This window comes from Heteronotia binoei, chromosome 1 (assembly GCF_032191835.1).
Source record: "Heteronotia binoei isolate CCM8104 ecotype False Entrance Well chromosome 1, APGP_CSIRO_Hbin_v1, whole genome shotgun sequence".
Lineage (NCBI taxonomy): Eukaryota > Metazoa > Chordata > Lepidosauria > Squamata > Gekkonidae > Heteronotia > Heteronotia binoei.
The window spans coordinates 268,475,779-268,501,172 of record NC_083223.1 but is presented as its reverse complement, the minus strand read 5'-3'; the positions used below and the strand labels follow the sequence as shown (position 1 = coordinate 268,501,172).

General features: G+C 51.0%; 1 protein-coding gene across 1 annotated transcript; it reads left to right on the top strand.

The window, feature by feature from the left end:
- Window positions 1-1,129: 1,129 nt before the first annotated feature.
- Window positions 1,130-24,466, top strand: CREB3L4 (cAMP responsive element binding protein 3 like 4). The gene is made up of 9 exons (XM_060255842.1): window positions 1,130-1,303; window positions 4,010-4,259; window positions 5,732-5,844; window positions 10,364-10,471; window positions 13,009-13,115; window positions 16,369-16,437; window positions 19,243-19,327; window positions 21,479-21,575; window positions 24,099-24,466. Exons 1-9 carry the CDS (start codon window positions 1,130-1,132, stop codon window positions 24,389-24,391), a joined length of 1,296 nt encoding a protein of 431 aa, XP_060111825.1. The 3' UTR covers window positions 24,392-24,466.
- The last annotated feature ends 928 nt before the right edge of the window (window positions 24,467-25,394 follow it).

The following is a 25,394-nucleotide window of genomic DNA, read 5'->3' as shown; positions in this document are numbered from 1 at the left end:
GCTTTGGGTCAGACGTCAGGTCAGACTTTGGTTGGCTTCAGGAGGACAGGAGAGAACATGAGCCCCAGCTCCACCCCGGCTTACTGTTGCCAGCTCCAAGTTGGGAGATTCCTGGAGATTTGGGAGTGGAGCCTTTAAAGCACCTTTAACATCAACAAGTGCTAGCGTTTGAAGCATGCTGGGGAGTGACAGTGGCTCAATGGCAGAGCATCTGCTTGGTAAGCAGAAGGTCACAGGTTCAATCCCCGGCATCTCCAACAAAAAAGGGTCCAGACAAGTAAGCGTGAAAAACCTCAGCTTGAGACCCTGGAGAGCCGCTGCCAGTCTGAGTAGACAATACTGACTTTGATGGACCGAGGGTCCGATTCAGTAGAAGGCAGCTTCATTCAGGGGAGGGATGGCAGCTCAGTGGTAGCTCATCTGCCTCATAAGCAGAAGGTCCCAGGTTCAATCCCCGGCATCTCCAACAAAAAAGAGTCCAGGCAAACAGGCGTGAAAAACCTCAGCTTGAGACCCTGGAGAGCCATTGCCAGTTAGGGGAGGGATGTTGGCTCAGTGGTAGAGCATCTGCTTGGTAAGCAGGAGGTCCCAGGTTCAATCCCCAGCATCTCCAACTAAAAAGGCTCCAGGCAAGTAGGCATGAAAAACCTCAGCTTGAGACCCTGGAGAGCCACTGCTAGTCTGAGTAGACAATACTGACTTTGATGGACCCAGGGTCTGATTTAGTATAAGGCAGCTTCACAGTTACATATATATGTTCATATGCTTTTAAGTTTTTTTTTTAAATATTTAGTTGTGTTTGTTTGTGACCTTTATAAAGTTTATATCTCTACTACCTAATCTTACATAGGCACACACATGGCCCAGCCCAATGGGTGAGGCCAACGAGGTCCCATTTATGTCAGATTCGGCCTTCAAAACAAATGAGTTAGACACCCCTGGTATAGTGGGTAACAATGGACTCAAATCTAGCTGTTCACCTAGAAGTTGGCTCCCCTACCTGGCTTGGCCACTGAATGTGGGCAGCAGGCCTCAGAGAAGGTCGAAGTTGGGAACCGAATGCACAGCTCCGTTGCACAGCTGCTAAGCTACGTGTCTTTCCTAACACCGTTTCTGGGTGTCTCCAGACATGGAGCCGGGCAGCTCCAACCTCCTGGATGTTCTCTTTGAGCGGCGAGAAGACCTGTACCCCAGCGGCACCTTCTCTGGAGCAGACCCCAGACTCAGCTTCCCTCTCCAAGACCATGCTTACGGATGCGTCTCGGAGAAAACTTATGAGATGTGGGCGCCCGGCAGGGAACAGGTGAGTTGAGAGGTGAAGTTAGGATATCTTGTGGGGGCATTTCAGGGACATGCAGAATGGCATTATAGCCTGCTGAAGTCCAAGCTCACCCGAAAACGCCCCCTCTCCAATTTGTCCAGCCAAGCCATAAGATTGGTTGCGCCTTATCTGCTCTGATAGGAGAGACAGAGAGGCTGAGGGGGGGAAAAAAACCTTTTGTAGGTAAAAACTGTTTTCATCTCCCTGCTAGCTAGGTTTGCCAATCCCAGATGGGCCATTTGTACTCTGCAGAATGTTTGACCTTTGTGCCTCTTGTAAAATTGTGAATGTATTTTGAAGCTTGTAAAAGCCTTCGGTGAAACAGGGCAATGCGCGCCTCCCTGTTGCGTTCTCGTGCTAGGCTGCCAATTGTCCCTACACTGGCATGTATTGAAAGAAATCTCTGGAGCATCGGACTCTCCATTCACGGCTTTGCCAACTTCTTTCCCAGATCTCCACCGTAAAGACTATGAACTTCTATTATGAATTGAAAGGACATTGGGTTTCTGGGTAGGGTTGCCAAGTCCAATTCAAGAAATATCTGGGGACTTTGGGGGTGGAGCCAGGAGACCTTAGGGCAGAGCCAGGAGACTTTCCCATTCCCAAAATAAATACATAAAAATACAGCAGTTTCCTCATACCCAAGCAGCCTATGTCCCTGTACACACTCTCTCTCTCTCTCTCTCTCTCTCTCTCTCACACACACACACACACACACACACACAGAAAGTAGGGTTGCCAAGTCCAATTCAAGAAATATCTGGGGACTTTGGGGGTGGAGCCAGGAGACATTAGGGGTGGAGCCAAGATCAAGGCTGTGACAAGCATCATTGAACTCCAAAGGGAGTTCTGGCCATCACATTTAAAGGGACGGCACACCTTTTCAATGCCTTCCTTCCATAGGAAATAATGAAGGATAGGGGCACCTTCTTTTGGGGCTCATAGAATTGGACCCCCTTGTCCAATCGTTTTGAAACTTGGGGGATATTTTGGGGAGAGGCACTAGATGCTGTACTGAAAATTTGGTACCTCTACCTAAAAAAACAGCCCACCCCAGAGCCCCAGATACCCACGGATCAATTCTCCATTATTTTCTATGGGAATAAATCTCCATAGGGAATAACAGAGTGCCCAGCAGACATTTCCCTCCCCTCCCCCCGCTTTCTGATGACCCTGAAGCGGGGGAGAGGGCCTCCAAACCGGGGGATCCCCTGCCCCCACCTGGGGATTGGCAACCCTAACAGAAAGAGAGAGCAGTCACAATAAACAGTCCGTGATCCCACATTTGAGTGGTCTCACTGGGGCAATTTACTCACAAGTTGCTGAAGTTCCAAGTTCTATCAGACTAACACAGGGAAAGCAAAGGTTCTAGTTTCTCCTTTACTGTGCAAATGTCTCCTAAAAGGATTGTTGTAATGTACTGGGTTCGGAGACATTCAGAAGGTAACACACTTTATTGAAGAGTACATCACAAAGACAAGATGGCAGGTCCAGGTCCGCTATTATATACATTTCCTGGAACAACCCTCTTCCCACCGCTGATCATCGTAGGCGGGCTGCGTTCGCCCCTTCTAGTCACTGCCCGCAAGTGCGCTGCGCTGTACTATCCGGGGACGAATGCAAGACACAATTGTGAAACGAACGAAGGGTCTCTGGACTGCTTCAGCTTCACAGCTAACTGGGAGCAGCCATCTTGTTCTGCCGGCTCACGCCACCCCCATTCAGCCTGGCTGGGTCCTAGATTTAACCATCCAAAAAGCAAGCCTTTCCAAGGTCCCTCTGGTTCTAAAGTGGAAACGCAAGTGCAGGCTGTGGGGGCGGGACTGGAGGCAGGAAAGAGCCTGTAAAACCGGCTCAACCTTAGGAAGAACTTCCTGACCGTTAGAGCGGTTCCTCAGTGGAACAGGCTTCCTCAGGAAGTGGTGGGCTCTCCTTCCTTGGAGGTTTTGAAACAGAGGCTAGATGGCCACCTGACAGCAATGAGGATCCTGTGAATTTAGGGGGAGGTGTTTGTGAGTTTCCTGCATTGTGCAGGGGGTTGGACTAGATGACCCAGAGGTCCTTTCCAACTCTATGATTCTAAAACCAGGGAATCCCCCACTGGGACCTGGGGATTGGCAAGCCTACGTATGGCACAAATGGATGGGCATGGAGGCAGAGTGAAGTAACTTGCCAGTGAGATAGTTCCTGTAGCCCAGTGTGGGATCAAAGTTCTTTCCCTGCCACCTGCTCCAGGAATTTTTTTTGGGGGGGGAGGGTCAGCATGGACAAATGACCTCTCCTCAGCTTGCTAAGCACCCCCACCCTACAGAGGCACGTCCGCCCCGGGGCTTCTATTGTGTCCAGGGCTTTTTTTGTAGCAGGAACTCCTTTGCATATTAGGCCACACACCCTTGATGTAGCCAATCTTCCTGGAGCTTACAGTAGGCTCTGTACAAAGAGCCCTGTAAGCTCTTGGAGGATTGGCTACATCAGGGAGGTGTGGCCTAATATGCAAAGGAGTTCCTGCTACAATAAAAGCCCTGTTAGGCCGCACCCCCCCGATGTAGCCAATCCTCCTGGAGCTTACAGTAGGCCCTGTCCTAAGAGCCTTGTAAGCTCTTGGATGATTGGCTTCAATAGGGAGGTGCGCCTAATATGCAAAGGAGTCCCTGCTACAAAAGAAGCCCTGTGTCTCTGCTCCACCAGGTCCAGAACGACAGCGACCCGGAAGACCTCTTGCAGATGTTCATCAACCCCAACGATGTCTACAGTTCGAGGAGTCCCCTGGCCTCCCCGGAGAGCGACAGCGGCATCTCTGAGGACCCCCGGGCGGACACCCCCTTACAACACGAGGCGGCCTCCCTGGATTTGTCCCCCGGGGCCATTTACGAGGTCATCTGTGACTCTGCGTTGACGGAGGGGGAGACTCTGCCAGCTAACATCTTCTCCGGCCTAGGTAAACGTGGGGCAGGTGAAGGGGCACCAGTCTGCCAATAGAAGGGTTGACAGCTTCGAAGGGGGAAATAATCAGAGATGGGGGGGGGTGGAGCCTGTGATAAAAGGGTTCTCCTTGGACCTCCAAAAGAAAAACGAAGTCAGTCAGGTAGATCCATTTAGGGTTGCCAAGTCCAATTCAAGAAATATCTGGGGACTTTGGGGGTGGAGCCAGGAGACATGGGGGCGGAGCCAGGAACAAGGTTGTGACAAGCATAATTGAATTCCAAGGGAGTTCTGGCCATCACATTTAAAGGGACAGCACACCTTTTAAAATGTCTTCCTTCCATAGGAAATAATGAAGGATAGGGGCACCTTCTATTGGGGCTCATAGAATTGGACCCCCTTGTCCAATCGTTTTGAAACTTGGGGGGTACTTTGGGGAGAGGTACTAGATACTCTACTGAAAATTTGGTGCCTCTACCTAAAAAAACAGCTCCCCCAGAGCCCCTGAAACCTCCAGATCAATTCCCCATTATACCCTATGAGAATCGATCTCCACATAGGGAATAATGAAGTGCTCAGCAGTCATTCCCCCCTCCCACCCCAGTTTTGGCAACTCTGAAGCGACAGATTGGCATCTCTACTCACAAGCTGCAGCCAACTTCTTCCAAGTAACACAGACACCTCATCCCAAGAGGAAGCCTTTCCAATGGGAGACTAGAGCCTCCGAAGGGGGAAAGTCACATGGTGGCTTTGGGGGCGGGGCTTCCCCAAAAGGGGGGGTGGGGGGAAGTTGGCAGCAACTCGTGAATAGAGAGGCCAATCCCTTGCTTCAGTGTTGCCAGAAACCGGGGGGGGGGGGGACGTCTGCTGAGCACTTCATTATTCCCTATGTGGAGATCAATTCTCATAGGATATAATGGGGAATTGATTTGGAGGTTTCGGGGGCTCTGGGGGAGCTGTTTTTTGAGGTAGAGGTACCAGATTTTCAGTATAGTATCTTGTGCCTCTCCCCAAAGTACCCCCCAAGTTTCAAAACGATTGGACCAGGGGGTCCAATTCTATGAGCCCCAAAAGAAGGTGCCCCTATCCTTCATTATTTCCTATGGAAGGAAGACATTTTAAAAAGTGTGCTGTCCCTTTAAATGTGATGGCCAGAACTCCCTTGGAGTTCAATGATGCTTGTCACACCCTTGTTCTTGGCTCCACCCCAATGTCTCCTGGCTCCACCCCCAAAGTCTCCTGGCTCCACCCCCAAAGTCTCCTGGCTCCACCCCCAAAGTCCCCAGATATTTCTTGAATTGGACTTGGCAACCCTACTCTGAACGTCTCTTGCCTTGAAAACCCGATGAGGTCGCCATAATTCAGCCATGACTTGATGGCACTTTCCCCCACCATATCTTTTTCCTCCAGGCAACTAGTAACCCGTCCCACCTCTGCCCCAAGACCTGTTCCCCTCACAACTGAAACTCCGTGTTTTTTGTTCCACAGGAAACTGGAGCCCTCCTCTAATGCATCCTGAGGCCTGCATTACGAGCGAAATTTCACCAGTCCTTTTTGAGAACGTGATGCAGCCCAATACGGCAGAGATTTCCATGGACCAGGTAAGGTTCTAAGACTAGAACATAGGAACGTATGAAGCTGCCTTATACTGAATCAGACCCTGGGTCCATCAAAGTCAGTATTGTCTACTCAGACTGGCAGTGGCTCTCCAGGATCTCCAGCTGAGGTTTTTCATGCCTACTTGCCTGGACCCTTTTTAGTTGGAGATGCCGGGGATTGAAACTGGGACCGTCTGCTTGCCAAGCAGATGCTCTACCACTGAGCCACCATCCCTCCGCTAGAACATATATGAGCATATGAAGCTACCATCTACTGAATCAGGGTCCATCAAACTCAGCCTTGTCTACTCAGACTGGCAGGAGCTTTCCAGGGTTTCAAGCTGAGGTTTTTCACACCTACTTGCCTAGACCCTTTTTAGTTGGAGATGCCAGGGGTTGAACCTGGGACCGTCTGCTTATCAAGCAGATGCTCTACCACTGAGCCACTGTCTCTCCCCCAACATATATGAACATATGAAGCTGCCTTCTACTGAATCAGGGTCCATCAAAGTCAGTATAGTCTACTCAGACTGGCAGCGGCTCTCCAGGATCTCAAGCTGAGGTTTTTCATGCCTATTTACCTGGACCCTTTTCTTTTAGTTGGAGACACCGGAGATTGAACCTGGGACCTTCTGCTTACCAAGCAGACACTCTACCACTGAGCCACCGTCCCTCCCCTTGAACTTCAGATGGTCAAACCAAGATCCTGCTACTATCATGTAGTACCACATGACCTGCTCTGACCTATCCCAGTTAAGAGCTTCCTCTATTAGTCAGGCTGATTCCTCTGTACTACTCTCCTTTTGCCAGTAGTCGGTGCTAGTGCATAGGCTGATATTTGGTTCAATAAAAGCTACAGGCCATAAACTAAGAGAGACATGAAGGTTGGCTGTGGAAAGAGCACTCTGTACGTATTCAGTGGTGCTCTTCCTTCCATGCCAGTAGGAGGGGGGAAGTTCTGAATAAATGACACAAAGAAGGAGAACTCCAGGTCTTAATACTGATGAATCTCAAAGTGAGCTTTGAGGACTTAAGATGGTGAACTGTAGTAAAATTAAGCATGTTTTGAAGCAAACACACATAAGTACATAAGTCAAATGCACCAGGGAAGCCCTCAAACAGCCCCCTCCCTGGGCAGTAGCCCTTCCCCACTGGCTGCCCCCAGCCCCTGACAATATGTGTCTTTCTACCTCAGAAACCTGGGGGTGTCATCCAATTGTCGTAGCAACCAGCCAGTGATTGGTCTTTGCCATTCGTCCCGCCGCCCTTTCAATCCATCTAAGTGAGTTGCTGTCACATCTTGTGGCAGTGAGTTGTGCAAGTCATAAGAACATAAGAATGGTAAGAAGAGCCCTGCTGGGTCAGATCAGTGGGGGTCTATCTAGTCCAGCATCCTGCCTCACACAGTGGCCTCAACCAGTTCCTCTGAAGGGCCAACAATAGGGCAAAGAGGCTGAGGCCTTCCCCTCATAAGAACATCATAAGAGCCCTGCTGGATCAGACAAGTGGCCCATTCAGTCCAGCATCCTGTCTCACGCAGTGGCCTCAACCAGTTCCTCTGGAGGGCCAACAACGGGGCAGAGAGGCCAAGGCCTTCCCCTCATAAGAACATCATAAGAGCCCTGCTGGATCAGACAAGTGGCCCATTCAGTCCAGCATCCTGTCTCACGCAGTGGCCTCAACCAGTTCCTCTGGAGGGCCAACAACGGGGCAGAGAGGCCAAGGCCTTCCCCTCATAAGAACATCATAAGAGCCCTGCTGGATCAGACAAGTGGCCCATTCAGTCCAGCATCCTGTCTCACGCAGTGGCCTCAACCAGTTCCTCTGGAGGGCCAACAACGGGGCAGAGAGGCCAAGGCCTTCCCCTAATAAGAACATCAGAAGAGCCCTCCTGGATCAGACCACTGAGGGTCCATTTAGCCCAACCTCCTGCTTCACACAGTGGCCTCAACCAGTTCCTCTGGTGGGCCAACAACAGGGCAGAGAGGCCGAGGCCTTCCCCTCAGAAGAACATCAGAAGAGCCCTGCTGGATCAGACCAGTGAGGGTCCATCTAGTCCAACATCCTGCCTCACACAGTGGCCTCAACCAGTTCCTCTGGAGGGCCAGCAACAGGGCATGGAGGCCGAGGCCTTCCCCTCATACGAACATCAGAAGAGCCCTGCTGGATCAGACCAGTGAGGGTCCATCTAGTCCAGCCTCCTGCCTCACACAGTGGCCTCAACCAGTTCCTCTGGAGGGCCAGCAACAGGGCATGGAGGCCGAGGCCTTCCCCTCATACGAACATCAGAAGAGCCCTGCTGGATCAGACCAGTGACGGTCCATCTAGTCCAGCCTCCTGTCTCACACAGTGGCCACAACCAGTTCCTCTGGAGGGCCAGCAACAGGGCATGGAGGCCGAGGCCTTCCCCTCATAAGAACATCACAAGAGCCCTGCTGGATCAGACCAGTGAGGGTCCATCTAGTCCAACATCCTGCCTCACACAGTGGCCTCAACCAGTTCCTCTGGAGGGCCAGCAACAGGGCACGGAGGCTGAGGCCTTCCCCTCATACGAACATCAGAAGAGCCCTGCTGGATCAGACCAGTGACGGTCCATCTAGTCCAGCCTCCTGTCTCACACAGTGGCCACAACCAGTTCCTCTGGAGGGCCAGCAACAGGGCATGGAGGCCGAGGCCTTCCCCTCATAAGAACATCACAAGAGCCCTGCTGGATCAGACCAGTGAGGGTCCATCTAGTCCAACATCCTGCCTCACACAGTGGCCTCAACCAGTTCCTCTGGAGGGCCAGCAACAGGGCACGGAGGCTGAGGCCTTCCCCTCATACGAACATCAGAAGAGCCCTGCTGGATCAGACCAGTGAGGGTCCATCTAGTCTAGCATTCTGACTCACACAATGGCCAACCAGATCTTCCGGAGGGCCAATGTCTTCCCCTGAGGCTGACTCCTGGATCTGGGGTTTAGAGACTCAGTACCTCTGAATGAGGAATCTCCCCTCAGCTGCCATGGCAAGTAGCCTTTGATAGACCTATCCTCCATGAGTCTATGTAATCCCCATTAAAATCTTTTTTTTCCCCCTGTGGCCATCCCGACATTCTCTGACAGCAAAATCCACACTTTAAACGTTTGCTTTGTAAAAATGTATTTCCTTTTGTTCCCCCTGAATCTACTACCCTCAGCTTTACTGGAGGCCCTCAAGTTCTCTCTCCACCTCATACATAATTATACATATCTCTGTCGTGTCTCCACTTAGTTGTCTCTTTTCACAACGGAAAAGTCCCAGACTCTTCTTCAGCCTTTCCTCCTAGGGAAGGTGCTCCATGCCCCCTCATCCTCTTAGTTCCTTCCTCTTTACTTTTTCTAGCTCTGCAATCTTTCCGCCTTCTTGAAATTTGCTGACCAGAACTGTCGGTTATAAGTGTTGTGTGAAATATAGAAGAGGGTGGTAATGGATGGACTTATAACACAGGAGGTGGTGGCAGCTACAACACAGGAGGTGGCGGCGGCTACAAGCATAGCCAGCATCAAGAGGGGATTGGGTCAACATATGCAGCAGAGGTCCATCAGTGGCTATTAGCCACAGCGTATTGCTGGAACTTTCCGTCTGGGGCAGTGATGCTCTCTATTCTTGGTGCTTGGGGGGCACAGTGGGAGAGCTTCTGGTGTCCTGGCCCCACTGATGGACCTCCTGATGGCACCTGGGGTTTTTTGGCCACTGTGTGACACAGAGTGTTGGACTGGATGGGCCATTGGCCTGATTCAACATGGCTTCTCTTACATTCTTATGTTTGGGGCAGTGATACTCTATCTTTCTGGTGCTTGGGGGGCACAGTGGGAAGGCTTCTGATGTCCTGGCCCCACTGATGGACCTCCTGATGGCACCTGGGGTTTGTTGACCACTGTGTGACACAGAGTGTTGGACTGGATGGGCCATTGGCCTGATCCAACATGGCTTCTCTCATGTTCTTATGCCATTCCAGAGAGGAAACGTCCATGCCTCATCTATACTGGCCGCCCTTGCTGTGACGCCATCTTTACTTCTATCCAGTGTTCCCTCTACGCTGAGTTAGCGTGAGCTAGCTCGCAAATTTTTACCCTCCAGCTCGCATTTTTTTTGTCTTAGCTCAGGAAGGATGACCCCACAATAATTTATGCAGCAGCTCACCACTTTAATGCCAGGAGGATCACCACTTTAATACCAGTAACTCACAAATTAGAATTTTTGCTCACAAGACTTGGCAACTTAGCGGGAACATTGCTTCCACCATCTTGTTGTATCCTTAGGCCTATGGCTGTATTGATATGTTGAGTGTACCCAACCGGAATTGCCGCCCATGTTTGTATATTATTGTTATAATGGTTTGATCATATTGTTATTTATGGTTTATTCTGTGTTAATTGCTGTATAAATCATGTTGTCGTCTGCCCTGAGCCCGCTTACGGGAAAGGGCAGAATATACGGCAACAAAAATTTAAAAAATAAAATAAAATAACCTTCTCTGCCTCTGGGTGGGTGGTGGGACAGGGCTCCTTCCTGCAGCGTCACCACCTGGGCTTCTTCTTGACGGAAGAGGAGAGGCGGCTGCTGAGCCAGGAAGGCGTGTCAGTGCAAGGCAACCTGCCCCTCACGAAGGTAAGTGGCTGTGCGAACGGAAGGACATAAGAACGTAAGAGAAGCCATGTTGGATCAGGCCAATGGCCCATCCAGTCCAACACTCTGGGTCACACAGTGGCCAAAAAACCAGGTGCCATCAGGAGGTCCATTAGTAAAGCCAGGACACTAGAAGCCCTCCCACTGTGCTCCCCTCAAGCACCAAGAAAACAGAGCATCACTGCCCCAGATAGAGAGTTAGTGTCTTAAGAACATAAGAGAAGCCATGTTGGATCAGGCCAATGGCCCATCCAGTCCAACACTCTGTGTCACACAGTGGTCAAAAAACCCAGGTGCCATCAGGAGATCCATCAGTGGGGCCAGGACACTAGAAGCCCTCCCACTGTGCCCCCCCAAGCACCAAGAATACAGAGCATCACTGCCCCAGGCATAAGAACATAAGGGAAGCCATGCTGGATCAGGCCAATAGCCCATCCAGTCCAACACTCTGTGTTACACAGTGGCCAAAAAACCCCAGGTGCTATCAGGAGGTCCATCAGTGGGACCAGGACACTAGAAGCCCTCCCACTGTGCCCCCCCCCCAAGCACCAAGAAAACAGAGCATCACTGCCCCAGATAGAGAGTTGGTGTCTTAAGAACATAAGAGAAGCCATGCTGGATTAGGCCAATGGCCCATCCAGTCCAACACTCTGTGTCACTCAATGGCCAAAACTCCAGGTGCCATCTGGAGGTCCACCAGTGAGGCCAGAGCACTGGAAGCCCTCCCACTGTGCCCCCCCCAAGCACCCAGAATACAGAGCATCACTGTCCCAGACAGGGAGTTCCAACAATATGCTGTGACTAAGAGCCACTGATGGACCTCTGCTCCAGATGTTTATCCAATCCCCTCTTGAAGCTGGCTCTGCTTGCAGCCTCTCCGGCTGATTAAGGGTTCCCAGGTGATCAAGGGACTCTTCGGGATACAGATGTGGAGATGGAGCAGTGCTGGACTGCTGCTTTGCATGCAGAAATATTTTAAGCAATAAAATATACGGGCTATCGATTGCAGTGCCCTGACCTGGCTGGCCCAGGCTAGCCTATCTCATCAGCTCTGGGAAGGTAAGCAGGCTCAGCCCTGGTCAGTACTTTAGGAGGCCTGTAAGGAAGTTCAGGGTTGCTATGCAGAGGCAGGCGACGGCCAATCACCTCTGCCCATCTCTTGCCTTGACCTGGATGGGGCTCAGGTTAGCTTGATCTCGTCAGCTCTGAGAGAGTAAGCAGGGTAGCTGCGGTTGGTACCTGGATGGAAGACCACCAAGGAAGTCCAGGGTTGCTACGCAGAGGCAGGCAAGGGCAATCCATCTATGTCTTTTACCCACACCTGGATGGCCCAGGCTAGTCCGATCCGATCAGATCCTGGAAGCTAAGCAGGGTCAGCCTTGGTTTGTACCTGGATGAGAGACCACCAAGGAAGTTCAAGGTTGCTACGCAGAGGCAGGCAATGGCAAACCACCTCTGAATGTCTATCGTCTTGACCTGGATGCCCCGAGCTGGCCACATCTTGAAAGCTAAGCAAGGTCAGCCCCAGTTAATACTTGGATGGGAGCCCACCAAGGAAGTCCAGGGGTGCTACAGAGAGGCAAGCAGTAGCAATCTCTGTATGTCTTTTACCCTTATCTGGATGACCCAGGCTAGCCCAATCTGATCTGATCTGATCTTAGAAGCTAAGCATAGTCAAACTTGGTTTGTACAAAAGAAAATAAGAGAAGCCGTGTTGGATCAGACCAATGGCCCATCCAGTCCAACGCTCTGTGTCACACAATGGCCAAAAACCCCAGGTGCCATCAGGAGGTCCACCAGTGGGGCCAGGACACTAGAAGCCCTCCCACTGTGGCCCCCTCCAAGCACCAAGAATAGAGAGCATCACTGCCCCAGACAGAGAGTTCCAACAATATGCTGTGGCTAAGAGCCACTGATGGACCTCTGCTCCATATCCAATCCCATCTTGAAGCTGCCTATGCTTGTAGCCGCCGCCACCTCCTGTGGCAGTGAATTCCATGCGTTAATCACCCTTTGGGTGAAGAAGGACTTCCTTTTATCTGTTCTAATTCGACTGCTCAGCAATTTCATTGAATGCCCAAGAGTCCCTGTATTGTGAGAAAGGGAGAAAAGTCCTTCTTTTTCTACTTTCTCCATCCCATGCATAATCTTGTAAACCTCTATCATGTCACCCCGCAGTCGACATTTCTCCCAGCTAAAGAGCCCCGAGCGTTTTAACCTTTCTTCATAGGGAAAGTGTTCCAACCTTCCTTTGCATATTAGGCCACGCCCCTGTGATGCAGCCAATCCTCCTGGAGCTTACAGTAGGCCTTGTACTAAGAGCCCTGCAAGCTCTTGGAGGATTGGCTACATCAGGGGGGCTGTGGCCTAATATGCAAAGGAGTTCCTGCTACAAAGAAAGTCCTGCGTGCCGCCAACAATTGGCACGTTTGCAGAAACTGGGAGAGCATACAGGGGGATGCCTCGGCACGGGACCAGCGGATGACAGACCTTCTCTCCTCTCCCACCCAAACGCACAGGCGGAGGAGCGGGTCCTGAAGAAAGTGCGGCGGAAAATCCGGAACAAACAGTCGGCTCAGGACAGCCGCCGACGGAAGAAGGAGTATATCGACGGGTTGGAGAACCGGTGAGAGCAGAGCTGGGGAGCTGTTCCCATCCTCATCCTAATCCCAGTTTGGCGGACTGGTTCAGAGCCAGTGTGGTGCAGCGGTTAAGAGCGGCGGACTCTGATTTGGAGAAACGGGTTTGATTCCCCACTTCTGCAGCTAGCTGGGTGGCCTTGGGTCAGTCCCAGTTCTCTCAGACCTGTTCTCTCAAGAGCAGTTTCTGTCAGAGCTCTCTCAGCCCCGCCTACTTCACAGGGTGCCTTTTGTGGGGAGAGGAAGGGAAGGAGATTGTAAGCCGCGCTGAAACTCAGACTGATTTCCCACTCACCCTACTCCGCTCTGACATTCCTCTTTTCAGCGTGGCATCCTTCCGATTTCCCACCTATCTGCCCCGGAGCTTCATCCTGTGTTGGCATTTTTGCATGGCAAAGAGAAACTGGCTTTTAGCGGTTTGCTGTGCAAAAATGCCTGACGCAAGCTGAAGTCTTGGGGCAGATAGTGGGAAATCAGAAGGACGCCACGCTGAAAAGAGGAATGTCAGAGTGGAATATGTTGAGTGGGAAAACGGCCTCAGAGTGAAGGGCAGGGTATAAATCCAATCTCCTCTCCTCCGCCGCCTCCTGTTCTGTTTCGGTAGTCTCCCAGTTTTCGGAGAAAGGCAAGTAATCCCCGCATAGAAACTCTCTGAGTGTCTTTGGGCCAGTCTTTCAGCCTAATTTACCTCACTGGGTTGCATCCAGTGCAAGAACTCCTTTGCCTATTAGGCCACACACCCCTGATGCAGCCAGTCCTCCAAGAGCTTCTTACAGGGCCTACTGTAAGCTCCAGGAGGATTGGCTCTTCTTACAGGGCCTACTGTAAGCTCCAGGAGGATTGGCTGCATTGGGAGGGTGTGGCCTAATATGCAAAGCAGCTCCTGATAGAATTCCATCCCCGGGCAACACACCCCTGATGCAGCCAATCCTCCAAGAGCTTACAGGGCTCTTAGTACAGAGCCTACTGTAAGCTTCAGGAGGATTGGCTGCATCAAGAGTGTGTGGCTTAATATGCAAAGGAGTTCCCGCTATGAAAAAAGCCCTGGAACTTGCATCCATGGCAGAGTGGGGATTCGAACCTGGGTCTCCCAGATCCTCGTCTGATATTATACCCGCTACACGGCAAGGCCAGCAAAAAGGCTGCTGAAAAAGCAGACATATTACGATACAGAAATTATCTGGCGCATGGCTTTGGAGAGGCCAGTCCGGAAAGATTGTGCAGCTATTTTCTTTTAGAAGGCTTGATTCCTAGTAAGCCCCCAAGCAAACTAAATGAGAGGAAAGCATCAACAGCAGGAAAGTGGGGCAGAGCAAAGAGGGAGATGGGCCTTCAGAGCCAGTTTGGTGTAGTGGTTAAGTGCGTGGACTCTTATCTGGGAGAACCGGGTTTGATTCCCCACTCCTCCACTTGCAGCTGCTGGAATGGCCTTGGGTCAGCCATAGCTATCGCAGGAGTTGTCCTTGAAAGAACAGCTGCTGTGAGAGCCCTCTCAGCCCCACCCACCTCACAGGGTGTCTGTTGTGGGGAAGGAAGGGAAAGGAGATTGTGAGCCGCTCTGAGACTCTGTCCTTGAAAGGGGAGCTTCTGGGAGAGCTCTCTCAGCCCCACCCACCTCACAGGGTGTCTGTTGTGGGGGGGGGGAGGTAAAGGAGATTGTGAGCCACTCTGAGACTCTTCGGAGTGGAGGGCGGGATACAAATCCAGTATCTTCATCTACCTCACAGGGTGTCTGTTGTGGGGGGGGGGAGGAAGGTAAAAAAGATTGTGAGCCGCTCTGAGACTCTTCGGAGTGGAGGGCGGGATATAAATCTAATATCTTCATCTACCTCACAGGGTGTCTGTTGTGGTGGGGGGGAGGTAAAGGAGATTATGAGCCGCTCTGAGACTCTTCGGAGTGGAGGGCGGGATACAAATCTAGTATCTTCATCTACCTCACAGGGTGTCTGTTGTGGGGTGGGGGAGGAAGGGAAAGGAGATTGTGAGCCGCTCTGAGACTCTTCGGAGTGGAGGGCGGGATATAAATCCAATATCTTCATCTACCTCACAGGGTGTCTGTTGTGGGGGAGGAAGGGAAAGGAGATTGTGAGCTGCTCTGAGACTCTTCGGAGTGGAGGGCGGGATACAAATCCAATATCTTCATCTACCTCACAGGGTGTCTGTTGTGGGAGGGGGGAGGAAGGTAAAGGAGATTGTGAGTTGCTCTGAGACTCTTCGGAGTGGAGGGCGGGATATGAATCCAATATCTTCTTCTTCTTCAGAGAAGTGCGCAATCCCCATTTCGTGGCATGTGGGTGACATGTGGCTCTCCGCCAGGGCTTTTTTGGTAGCAGGAACTCCTTTGCCTATTAGGCCACACCCCCCTGATGTAGCCAATCCTCCTGGAGCTTACAGTAGGCTCTATACTGAGAGCCCTGTAAGCTCTTGGAGGATTGGCTCCATCAGGGGTTTGTGGCCTAATAGGCAAAGGAGTTCCTGCTACAAAAAACAGCCGTGTCCTCTACCCAGGGCAAGGAAGGGCTGGCATCCAACTCAGAGCCTTCAACAGCAGGTGTGGTTCTGTCCAGTTTTTTTTTTTTTAGCAGGAACGCACAGGAATGCCATTCCAGCTGTCTTGGCATCAGGGGGTGTGGCTAATATGCAAATGAATCACTGCCAGACTTTTGCTATGAAAAAGCTGTGTGGAACAAGGATGCCGCCAGGGGGTGTGGCCTAATAGGCAAATGAGTTCCTGCTGGCCTTTTTCTACAACAAAAGCCCTGTGTGAAACAATGGTGATGTCAGGGGATGTAGCCTAATATGGAAATGAATTCCTGCTGGCCTTTTTCTACCAAAGAAGCCCTGGTTCTCTGTCACCTATCCCTGAGTTTGACATTCACCCACTAGGGTTGCAAGCTGGGAAATACTTGGAGATTTGGGGGGTGGAGCCTGAAGAGGGAGGGGTTTGGAGAGGGGAGGGACATAAAGGGGGTGTAATGCCGTGGATTCCGCCCTCCAGTGCAGCCATTTTCTCCAGAGGAATAATAATAATAATAATAATAATAAACTTTTATTTATATCCTGCCCTCCCCACCGAGGCAGGCTCAGGAACGGAGCTCTGTTGCCTGCAGATCAGTTGTATAATCCCAGGAGATCTCCAGCCACCACCTGGAGGTTGGGAAGCCTACCTGAGGTAACCTGAGGGTCCTCGTCAGCAGTGCAAACCCTAACCATCGGTTTCTTTGGATTATCCCTCGGCAGGGTGGCAGCGTATTCATCCCAGAACCAGGAACTGAAGAAGAAACTGCAGGAGCTTCAGACACACAACGTGTGAGTTTGCCGTTCTCCTCAGAGAGAAATCAGGTGCTCTTGGGCCTACTCTGTGCCACAGGGATCCCTAACTGTAGTGCCTATGGGCGTCATGGCAACCACCAGGGGTAGAATTCTAGCAGGAGCTCCTTTACATATTAGGCCACACCCCCATGTTGTAACCAATCCTTCAAGAGCTTACAAGGCTCTTTTTTGTAAGCTCTTGGAGGACTGGCTACATCAGGGGTGTGTGGCCTAATATGCAAAAGAGCTCCTGCTAGAATTCCACCCCTGGCAACCACCAAAACCATTTCCGGTGCCAGCAAGTGTTTTAGAAAGTGGGTGAGGCCAGGTGGGTCTTTTCGCCCAACAAGAGTTCTGATTGGCTGGGAAGATTTTTAAAAAATGTTTTGGCTGCAGCTGCTGCCTCAGCACAAGGACCTCCGCTGCATGACTTAAGGTGAACTGCGGTAGCCATGGTGTGGCTGTGGCTACCTCCTGGAGCGGCCGTTTTGTGGCTGTGGCCATCATCGGGTGGCCAATCCCCAGGTGGGGGCAGGGGATCCCCCGGTTTGGAGGCCCTCCCCCCGCTTCAGGGTCATCAGAAAGTGGGGAGCGAGGGAAATGTCTGCTGGGCACTCCATTATTCCCATAGGGTATAATGGAGAATTGATCCGTGGGTATCTGGGGCTCAGAGGGGTGCTGTTTTTTTAGGTAGAGGCGCCAAATTTTTAGGATAGCATCTGATGCCTCCCTTCAAAAGAACCCCCAAGTTTCAAAAAGATTGGACCAGGGGGTCCAATTCTATGGGCCCCCAAAGAAGGTGCCTCATCCTTCATTATTCCAAATGGAGGGAAGACATTTAAAAGTGTGGTCCCTAAATGGGATGGCCTGAACTCCCTTCGAAGTTCATTGGTGCTTGTCACAACCTTGCTCTTGGCTCCACCCCCCAATGTCTCCTGGCTCCACCCCCCAAAGTTCCCAGATATTTCTTGAATTGGACTTGGCGACCATCATGTTGTTTCAGAATTCCAAAGGTGCCCACAGCCTCCACAAAGACAGGGCATCTCGCCCTGACCTGAATAGCCCAGCCCTATCTTGTCCAACCTCAGAAGCTAACCAGGGTCAATTCTAGGAAGTCCTCGGATGGGAGACCTCCTTGGAATACCAGCAGTCGTGAAGGCAGGGGCAGGATTTATTCAGCCACTTCCCTGAATATCCTCCAGGCCCCAACTAGGGGTCAGTCACCACCAAGATTCGTTCCAGGTTCATATACACACACGCACATTTTACAGAAATACACCCCCCCCCCCCCAGAAATAGGGTATCCCTGCATATTCCACTGGAAACCAGCAACAAGAAGAAAGCTGTTAAATTGAACCAGAAGTCTGTCGATTCCAGCATTAAACAACAACACACACACACATAAAGGAGATTTCCCCTGTCCCCACTGTCTGAAATTTCAGAAATAAAGATTGCCTCAGAACATGGAGGTCCTGTTTGCTTATCCTAGCTAATACAAAGTCATTCAGAGACAACTCTTTCGTCATGAGTTCATCTAAAGCAGCCGGGGTACTTACTCCAGTCTGCTAAATCATTTATCCTGTGTCCCTAGTTAGCTCTTGCCAAAATTTAATCAAGGTGTGATTAAAAATGACAACGTTTCAAGAGAGAGCCACGTTTTGCTGAGTGAGGGTTCTTGTACACAAGCAACCAAACCATTCTTTCATTTATTAAAAATATATGAGGTTTTATTTCATTTCTGCCAAATGAAAGATGTAATCTACAGGCAACACAATACTCTTAAGGGTCACAGAGCAGAAAAACAAGAAAACTAGCTTAATTAGCACAAACCTGAAGCCCAGGAGTCAAAGGCTGTAAATTCTCTGAGTTGCAGTCTATTGCAATATAAGCATGTCGTAGTCCAGGTCTTCAATCCATCAGAATCCAAACTGGCCTCTTTTCTGCAGGCATGAGGTCAATTGTAGCTTTTTGGCCAAGCCACCTCAGGTGATGATGGCATGCAATCAGGACACATTCTTGCTGGAACGCTATAGAAAATTACTTCATCAGCCCGATTCTCTCACTCTCAGCCTCTGGGCGCAAGTTTTCATGTGAAGCTAATTACCACATTTCCAGCTCTGGCCTTGAAGATGATAAGGGCTGTGTAGGCCAAGAGACTACATAGCAGAATAGGGTTGCCAAGTCCAATTTAAGAAATATCTGGGGACTTTGGGGGTGCAGCCAGGAGACTTTAGGGGTGCAGCCAGGAAACACTGGGGGTGGAACCGGGGGCAAGGTTTTAACGAGCATAATTGAACTCCAAAGGGAGTTCTAGCCATCACACTGAAAGGGACTGCATACCTTTTAAATGCCTTCCCTCCTTTGGAAATAATGAAGGATAGGGGCACCTTCTTTTGGGGCTCCTAGAATTGGACCCCCTAGTCCAATCTTTTTTGAAACTTGGAGGGTGTTTATGCTGAGAATTTGGTGCTATGCTGAGAATGGTGCCTCTACCTCAAAAACCAGCCCTCACCATGGCCTCAGATACCCACAGATCAATTCACCGTTATGGGAATTGGTCTCCACAGGGAATAATGGAGTGCCCAGCAGACATTTCCCTCCCCTCCCCCTGCTTTCTGATGACCCTGAAGTGGGGGGAGGGCCACCAAACCAGGGGATCCCCTGACCCCACCTGGGGATTGGCAACCCTATAGCAGCAACTGCAGCCTGGGTCCAGCCCATAACTGGTTACATTAACCTCTGAGCTGGGGGGCCAGGGGTGCTTTGCCTCACACCCTCCTCTGATGCTTTTTCTCTCCACAGATCCCTGGTCAGCCAGCTCCAGAAAATGCAGGGCCTCATCAAGCAGACGTCCACCAAGGCCGCCCAGACCAGCACTTGCCTTGTGGTACGTGGGGGGGGGGGAGGTGGACGTGTGAGGAGGCTATAGGCTTGCTGAGCAGGGTCAAAGTTACACAGCCTGATCTGGAAGAACTGCAATGGCTACACCCCTAAGGGAGTATCAGGGTAGCGAGAGGCTGTCGCTCGGGGGCAGAGCCTCCACGTGGCATGCAGGAGGTCCCAGGTTCAATCCTCACCATCTCCAGTTAAAGGTAGCAGGTGACGGAAAAGACCTCTCTCTGCCTGAGACCCTGGAGAGCAGCTGCCAGTCTGAGTGGACAATACTGACTTTGATGGTCCAAAGGTGGGGAGGGGCCGTGGCTCAGAGGCAGAGCATCTGTTTTGCATGCAGAAGGTCCCCGGTTCAATTCGCGGCATCTCTAGTAGAGAGGGGCTGTTCAGTGGCAGAGCATCTGTCTGGCATGCAAAAGTTCCCAGGTTTAATCCCTGATATCGTCAACTAAAAGGTCTTAGCCAGGGATGTCAAACATGCAGCCCAGGGGCCAAATTAGGCCCCCAACAGGCTTCTATCAGACCCCTGAGTAACTGAGTCTTGTCTGCTTCCTTCTCCCTCTCCCTTGCTTCCTTCTGCATCACAGCTTTCTTTGCCAGGCTTGCTCAATCGCACAGGAGCTACAGAGCAAAACCTCAATTCTCTCCATTGGTTGAGGCTCCTCCCCCTCCTGGTCCCGGGGTGGGGGGAGGGAAAGAGCCAGAGCTTCCTTTGCCCAGTTCCCTGGATTCCTTGGGAGAAATAGAAAGAAAACACCTTTAAGACCAACAATCGCTAATGTTTTAAGCATGTTTTAAGTTAAAAAAAACCCTTTACTCATGTTTGTCTGCGTCCTTTTAAAAGTTTATATCTCTGCTACCTCATCTTAAATAGGTACACACACGTGACACAGCCAGGCCCGACAAGGTCTCATTTATGTCAGATCTGGCCCTCATCACAAATGAGTTCGAAACCCTTGGTCTAAGCGATTGGTGATGTTAAAGATGGTTACTTGAGGCCCCAGAGAGCTTCTACTAGTCAGACTACAGACTATGGCTCAGTGGAAGAGTTTTAACTTTTTGCGCAGAAGGTCCTAGGTTCTATCCCCAGCATCTCTAGCTTAAAAGAATCTGGTCACAGCTGCTGGGAAGAAGAAGCAGAATTGCAGATTTATACCCCACCCTTCTCTCTGAATCAGAGACTCAGAGCGGCTCACAATCTCCTATATCTTTCCCCCCCACAGCAGACACCCTGTGAGGTGGGTGGGGCTGAGAGAGCTCTGACAAAAGCTGCCCTTTCAAGGACAACCTCTGCCAGAGCTATAGCTGACGCAAGGCCATTCCAGCAGCTGCAGGTGGAGGAGTGGGGAATCGAACCTGGTTCTCCCAGATAAGAGTCTGCACACTTAACCACTACACCAAACTGGCTCTCGGAAGGACCCGGAAGAGCCACTGCCAGGACAATACTGACCTCAATAGTCTGGTTTTATTTATTTCTTGGAACTTTTATCCCACCCTACTCTGCGAGCGGGGTATCATAAAGTCCAGCTGGAACTGTGTTCCTGCTCAAAAAAAGCCCTGGGGCCACGTCATGCAGGGAGAGGGGGCTTGAGCCCCTGAATCTCTTACTGGGGCGTGTAGAGCCAGCCAGAGCCGTCTCAGGTTGAGAAAATCTATAGAGAAGGCTGAAACTCCACCTGGGAGACTGAGTCCCAGAACGCCCCTGCAGGCTTGGCCTGAGGACATCCCTGCGGGGGAGGAAATTATATCATGTCATCAAGCTCTTTGGTAGGTATATCAAAAGCGCAAATCCCTCTGCGTGCAAAGCACGGATTTCCATTTCTGTTGGCAACACTGTGCTCCTTACCGGGCAGGGGTTTCGAAAGCAACCACGACGGACGATTTCAGAAATACATTTGGCTGGGCGAGAAATCTGTTTCCCAGTAAACGCCATACATAAATCAAACCGGCGCCTTTGTCTAACCGCGTCTTGCTCTCTTCTGACTCAAGAGGTTTTTCACCGGGGAGGCTTTCGTGGACTTTAGCCTACGAAAGCGCCGGGTGCAATTAATTTGTCTCTGAGGTGCCACGGGACTCTTCGTTTTGTTCTCGTGATTCTGCGACGCCTTCCGGGGTAATTGCTTAAAGTCTTCCCTTCCCCTCACAGATCCTCATCTTCTCTCTCGGACTGCTCATCCTTCCCAGCTGCAGTTCCTTGCTTGGGGGGACCCAAATAAGCCAGGAAGGATATCGACCCTCTGGAGGTAACTTGGTGGGAGTGGAGGCGGAGGCATGAGGTCAGGCGGGGGAAGGAGATGGGTCGAGTTCTCTCTAGTCTGCCTGTGAGTGCTGGGAACAAACGGCAGCCATCCCCAGACAGATCTACTTGTGAGTTTCCAGGGGCACCTCTGAAGCAAAATTCAGGACTCGGTGAAGGACCAAACTGCATTTCAAAAGATAGAAGCGTCAGAAATAATTCTAGCAGCTGAACCATGCCCCTGTCGATATCCTTAGGATCAGCTGAGAGCCAGTGTGGTGTAGTGGTGAAGTGCGCGGACTCTTATCTGGGAGAACCGGGTTTGATTCTGGTGGCCGCACCTCAAAAAGGATATTATAGCATTGGAGAAAGTCTAGAGAAGGGCATCTAGAATGATTAAAGGGCTGGAGCACTTTCCCTATGAAGAAAGGTTGAAACGCTTGGGGCTCTTTAGCTTGGAGAAACGTCGACTGCGGGGTGACAGGATAGAGGTTTACAAGATAATGCATGGGATGGAGAAAGTAGAGAAAGAAGTACTGTTCTCCCTTTCTCACAATACAAGAACTCGTGGGCATTCAATGAAATTGCTGAGCAGACAGGTTAAAACGGATAAAAGGAAGTACCTCTTCACCCAAAGAGTGATTAACATGTGGAATTCACTGCCACAGGAGATGGTGGCAGCCACAAGCATAGCCACCTTCAAGAGGGGTTTAGATAAAAATATGGAGCAGAGGTCCATCAGTAGCTATTAGCCATAGTGTGTGTGTGTGTGTGTGTGTGTGTAATTTTGGGGGGCCACTGTGTGACACAGTGTTGGACTGGATGGGCCACTGGCCTGATCTAACATGGCTTCTCTTATGTTCTTATGATTCCCCACTCCTCCACTTGCACCTGCTGGAATGGCCTTGGGTCAGACATAGCTCTGGCAGAGGTTGTCCTTGAAAGAGCAGCTGCTGGGAGAGCCCTCTCAGCCCCACCCACCTCACAGCATGTCTGTTGTGGGGGGAGAAGATATAGGAGATTGTATGCCGCTCTGAGTCTCTGATTCAGAGAGAAGGGCGGGGTATAAATCTTCAATCATCTCCTTTTTTCCAGTTTGGTGTAGTGGTTAAGGGCGCGGACTCTCATCTGGGAGAACCAGGTTTGATTCCCCACTCCTCCACTTGCAGCTGCTGGAATGGCCTTGGGTCAGCCATCACTCTCGCAGAGCTGTCCTTGAAAGGGCAGCTTCTGGGAGAGCTCTCTCAGCCCCAACTACCTCACAGGGTGTCTGTTGTGGGGCAGTGAGGGGGGAGGTAAAGGAGATTATGACTGATCTGAGACTCTGAGATTCAGAGTATAGGGCAGGATATAAATCCAGTATCATCTTCTTCTTCTTCCATCCATCCATTCAGCGGGGCATAGAGCAGGGGTCACGGGGAATAGGGGGGAGGTAGCTGTGAGAGTTCCTGCATTGTACAGGAAGTTGAAGAAGAAGAAGAACTGCAGATTTATACCCCACCCTTCTCTCTGAATCAGAGACTCAGAGCGGCTTACAATCTCTATAGGAGATTCTCCCCCCACAACAGACACCCTGTGAGGTGGGTGGGGCTGGAGAGGGCTCTCTCAGCAGCTGCCCTTTCAAGGACAACTTCCAAGAGAGCTATGGCTAACCCAAGGCCATCCCAGCAGGTGCAAGTGGAGGAGTGGGGACTCAAACTCAGTCCACGAACTTAACCACTACACCAAACTGGCTCTCAAGTTGGACTAGATGACCCTTGGAGATACCTTCCAGGTCTAAGTTTCTGTTTCTAGCAAGGAGTTTTGCACAGCATACATGGTTCTCCTTTCCCTAACTAACTAGATTAAAGTCCTATAGTACCTTAAAAACCAATTTCTCCACAATGGGGTCTCTGAAACAGCTTACCTCATTCTCCTCTCCCCTATTTTATCCTCAAAACAACCCTGCGAGATAGCTCTGGCTGAGATCATGTGACTGTCCCAAGGTCACCCAGCGAGCTCCCATGGTGGAGTGGGGATTCAAACATGGCTCTCACAAATCCTAGTCCAAAAGTCTAACCCAAGGGTGGCCAAACCTGCTTAATGTAAAAGCCTCCTAGAATAAACATCAGATGTTTGAGAGTTGCACAGAAGGAAAGAAAGGGAAGGAAGGAAGGGACTCTCTTTCCTTGGAGGTTTTTAAGCAGAGGCTAGATGGCCATCTGACAGCGAGGATCCTGTGAATTTAGGGGGAGGTGTCTGTGAGTTTCCTGCATTGTGCATGGGGTTGGACTAGATGACCCTGGAGGTACCTTCCAACTCTATGATTCTATGATTTGAAGGGAGGGAGGGAGAAGTGGAAAGAAAGCAACCTTAACTTTAAATGCATCCTCTTAGCCACCAGCTGGCTTGGAGAGATTATTTAAAGAGAAATGCCTTTTCCAAGCCATTCGATGGGGCAGTGCGGGCTTTGAGAGCCACAGTTTGGCCACCCCTGGTCTAACCTCTACCCCCTGCTGGGTCTCCTCACGCTCCTCTCCTTCTCCCCCAGTGATCTCCAGAACGATCCTGACCGAGGGAGGGCTCTCTGATCCGGAGGAGCCCCCTGGTGCTGACGAACCAGAACCAAGTCTTCTGGAAACTGGACCACTGCCGAAAAGCTGGGTGGATCCAGATGCCAGCAGTGGGCTCCAAGAGAGCAGTGGGGAGAGATTGTTTAACGCATCCACTGCGGGCCCTTTTGGGAACTCGAAGACGGAGCCGAACGAGATTCTGCTGGCCAAAGCAGAGAAGCCCGTGCCTGAAAGAGACCCGGCCAAGCAATTACATGCGGATGAGATGTGAGAGCTAGAGAGCTTCTATGGAACGAGGCCACGTATTCGAAACATCCGACTTGGGACTCTCTGGCGCCGTTTGTACAACCCAAGCCCCTTTCAGGCTGAAGCAATCGGCTGTGCATCTGCGAATGCCTTCCCCTTGACATAGAGCAGGAAGCACTGGGGGAGGGGGGGAGAAGTAGCTGTGGATTTCCTGCATTACACAGGGGGTTGGACTAGATGACCCTCGGGGTTCCTTCCAGCTCCATGGTTCTACGTATGGCAACCCAATGAAGCAAGAAGAGCTCCCTGCTTTTTCGAAGGACACTGAACTCACTTCCAAGTATAGTGTGGAGCAGGGGTGGCCAAACTTGCTTAACGTAAGAGCCACATAAAATAAATGTCAGGTGTTTGAGAGCCACAAGACATCCATGTTGGAGGGAGGGAAGAGAGGAAGGAAAATAGATGGGGAGGGAGGGAGAGGTAGAAACAAAGCAACTTTAACTGCAAATGCATTCTCCAAGCCACAAGCTGGCTCACAGAAGTGATTTAAAGACAGAAATGCCTTCTCCAAGCCAGTCAGCAGGGCGGTGGGGGCTTTGAGAGGCACACAATACGTGTGAAAGAGCCTCATGTGGCCCCTTAGCCGCAGTTTGGCCACCCCTGGTGTGGACCATACACACTCCACTGCTTCTTGTTTGTTAGGAGCCATCCTAATTTTCTGGCCTTTGTCCCCAATAAATCACATTCCCAATCCCCACCCCCGTTTCGGCAACAGCTCGTTCAAACCACGTTCCTCAGTCTTTCACTCTTCTGGTTCCCCCTTCCAGAAGTTAAGTTCCGATTGTGGTGGATGCATCGCGTCTCTAGTGTGCATTATGCATGGAAATGCGTGAGCATGAACATTAAGTAGAGTCGCCAAGTCCAATTCAAGAAATATCTGGGGACTTTGGGGGTGGAGCCAAGAGACTTTGGGGGTGGAGCCAGGAGCAAGGGCGTGAGAGACAAGCAGAATTGAACTCCAAAGGGAG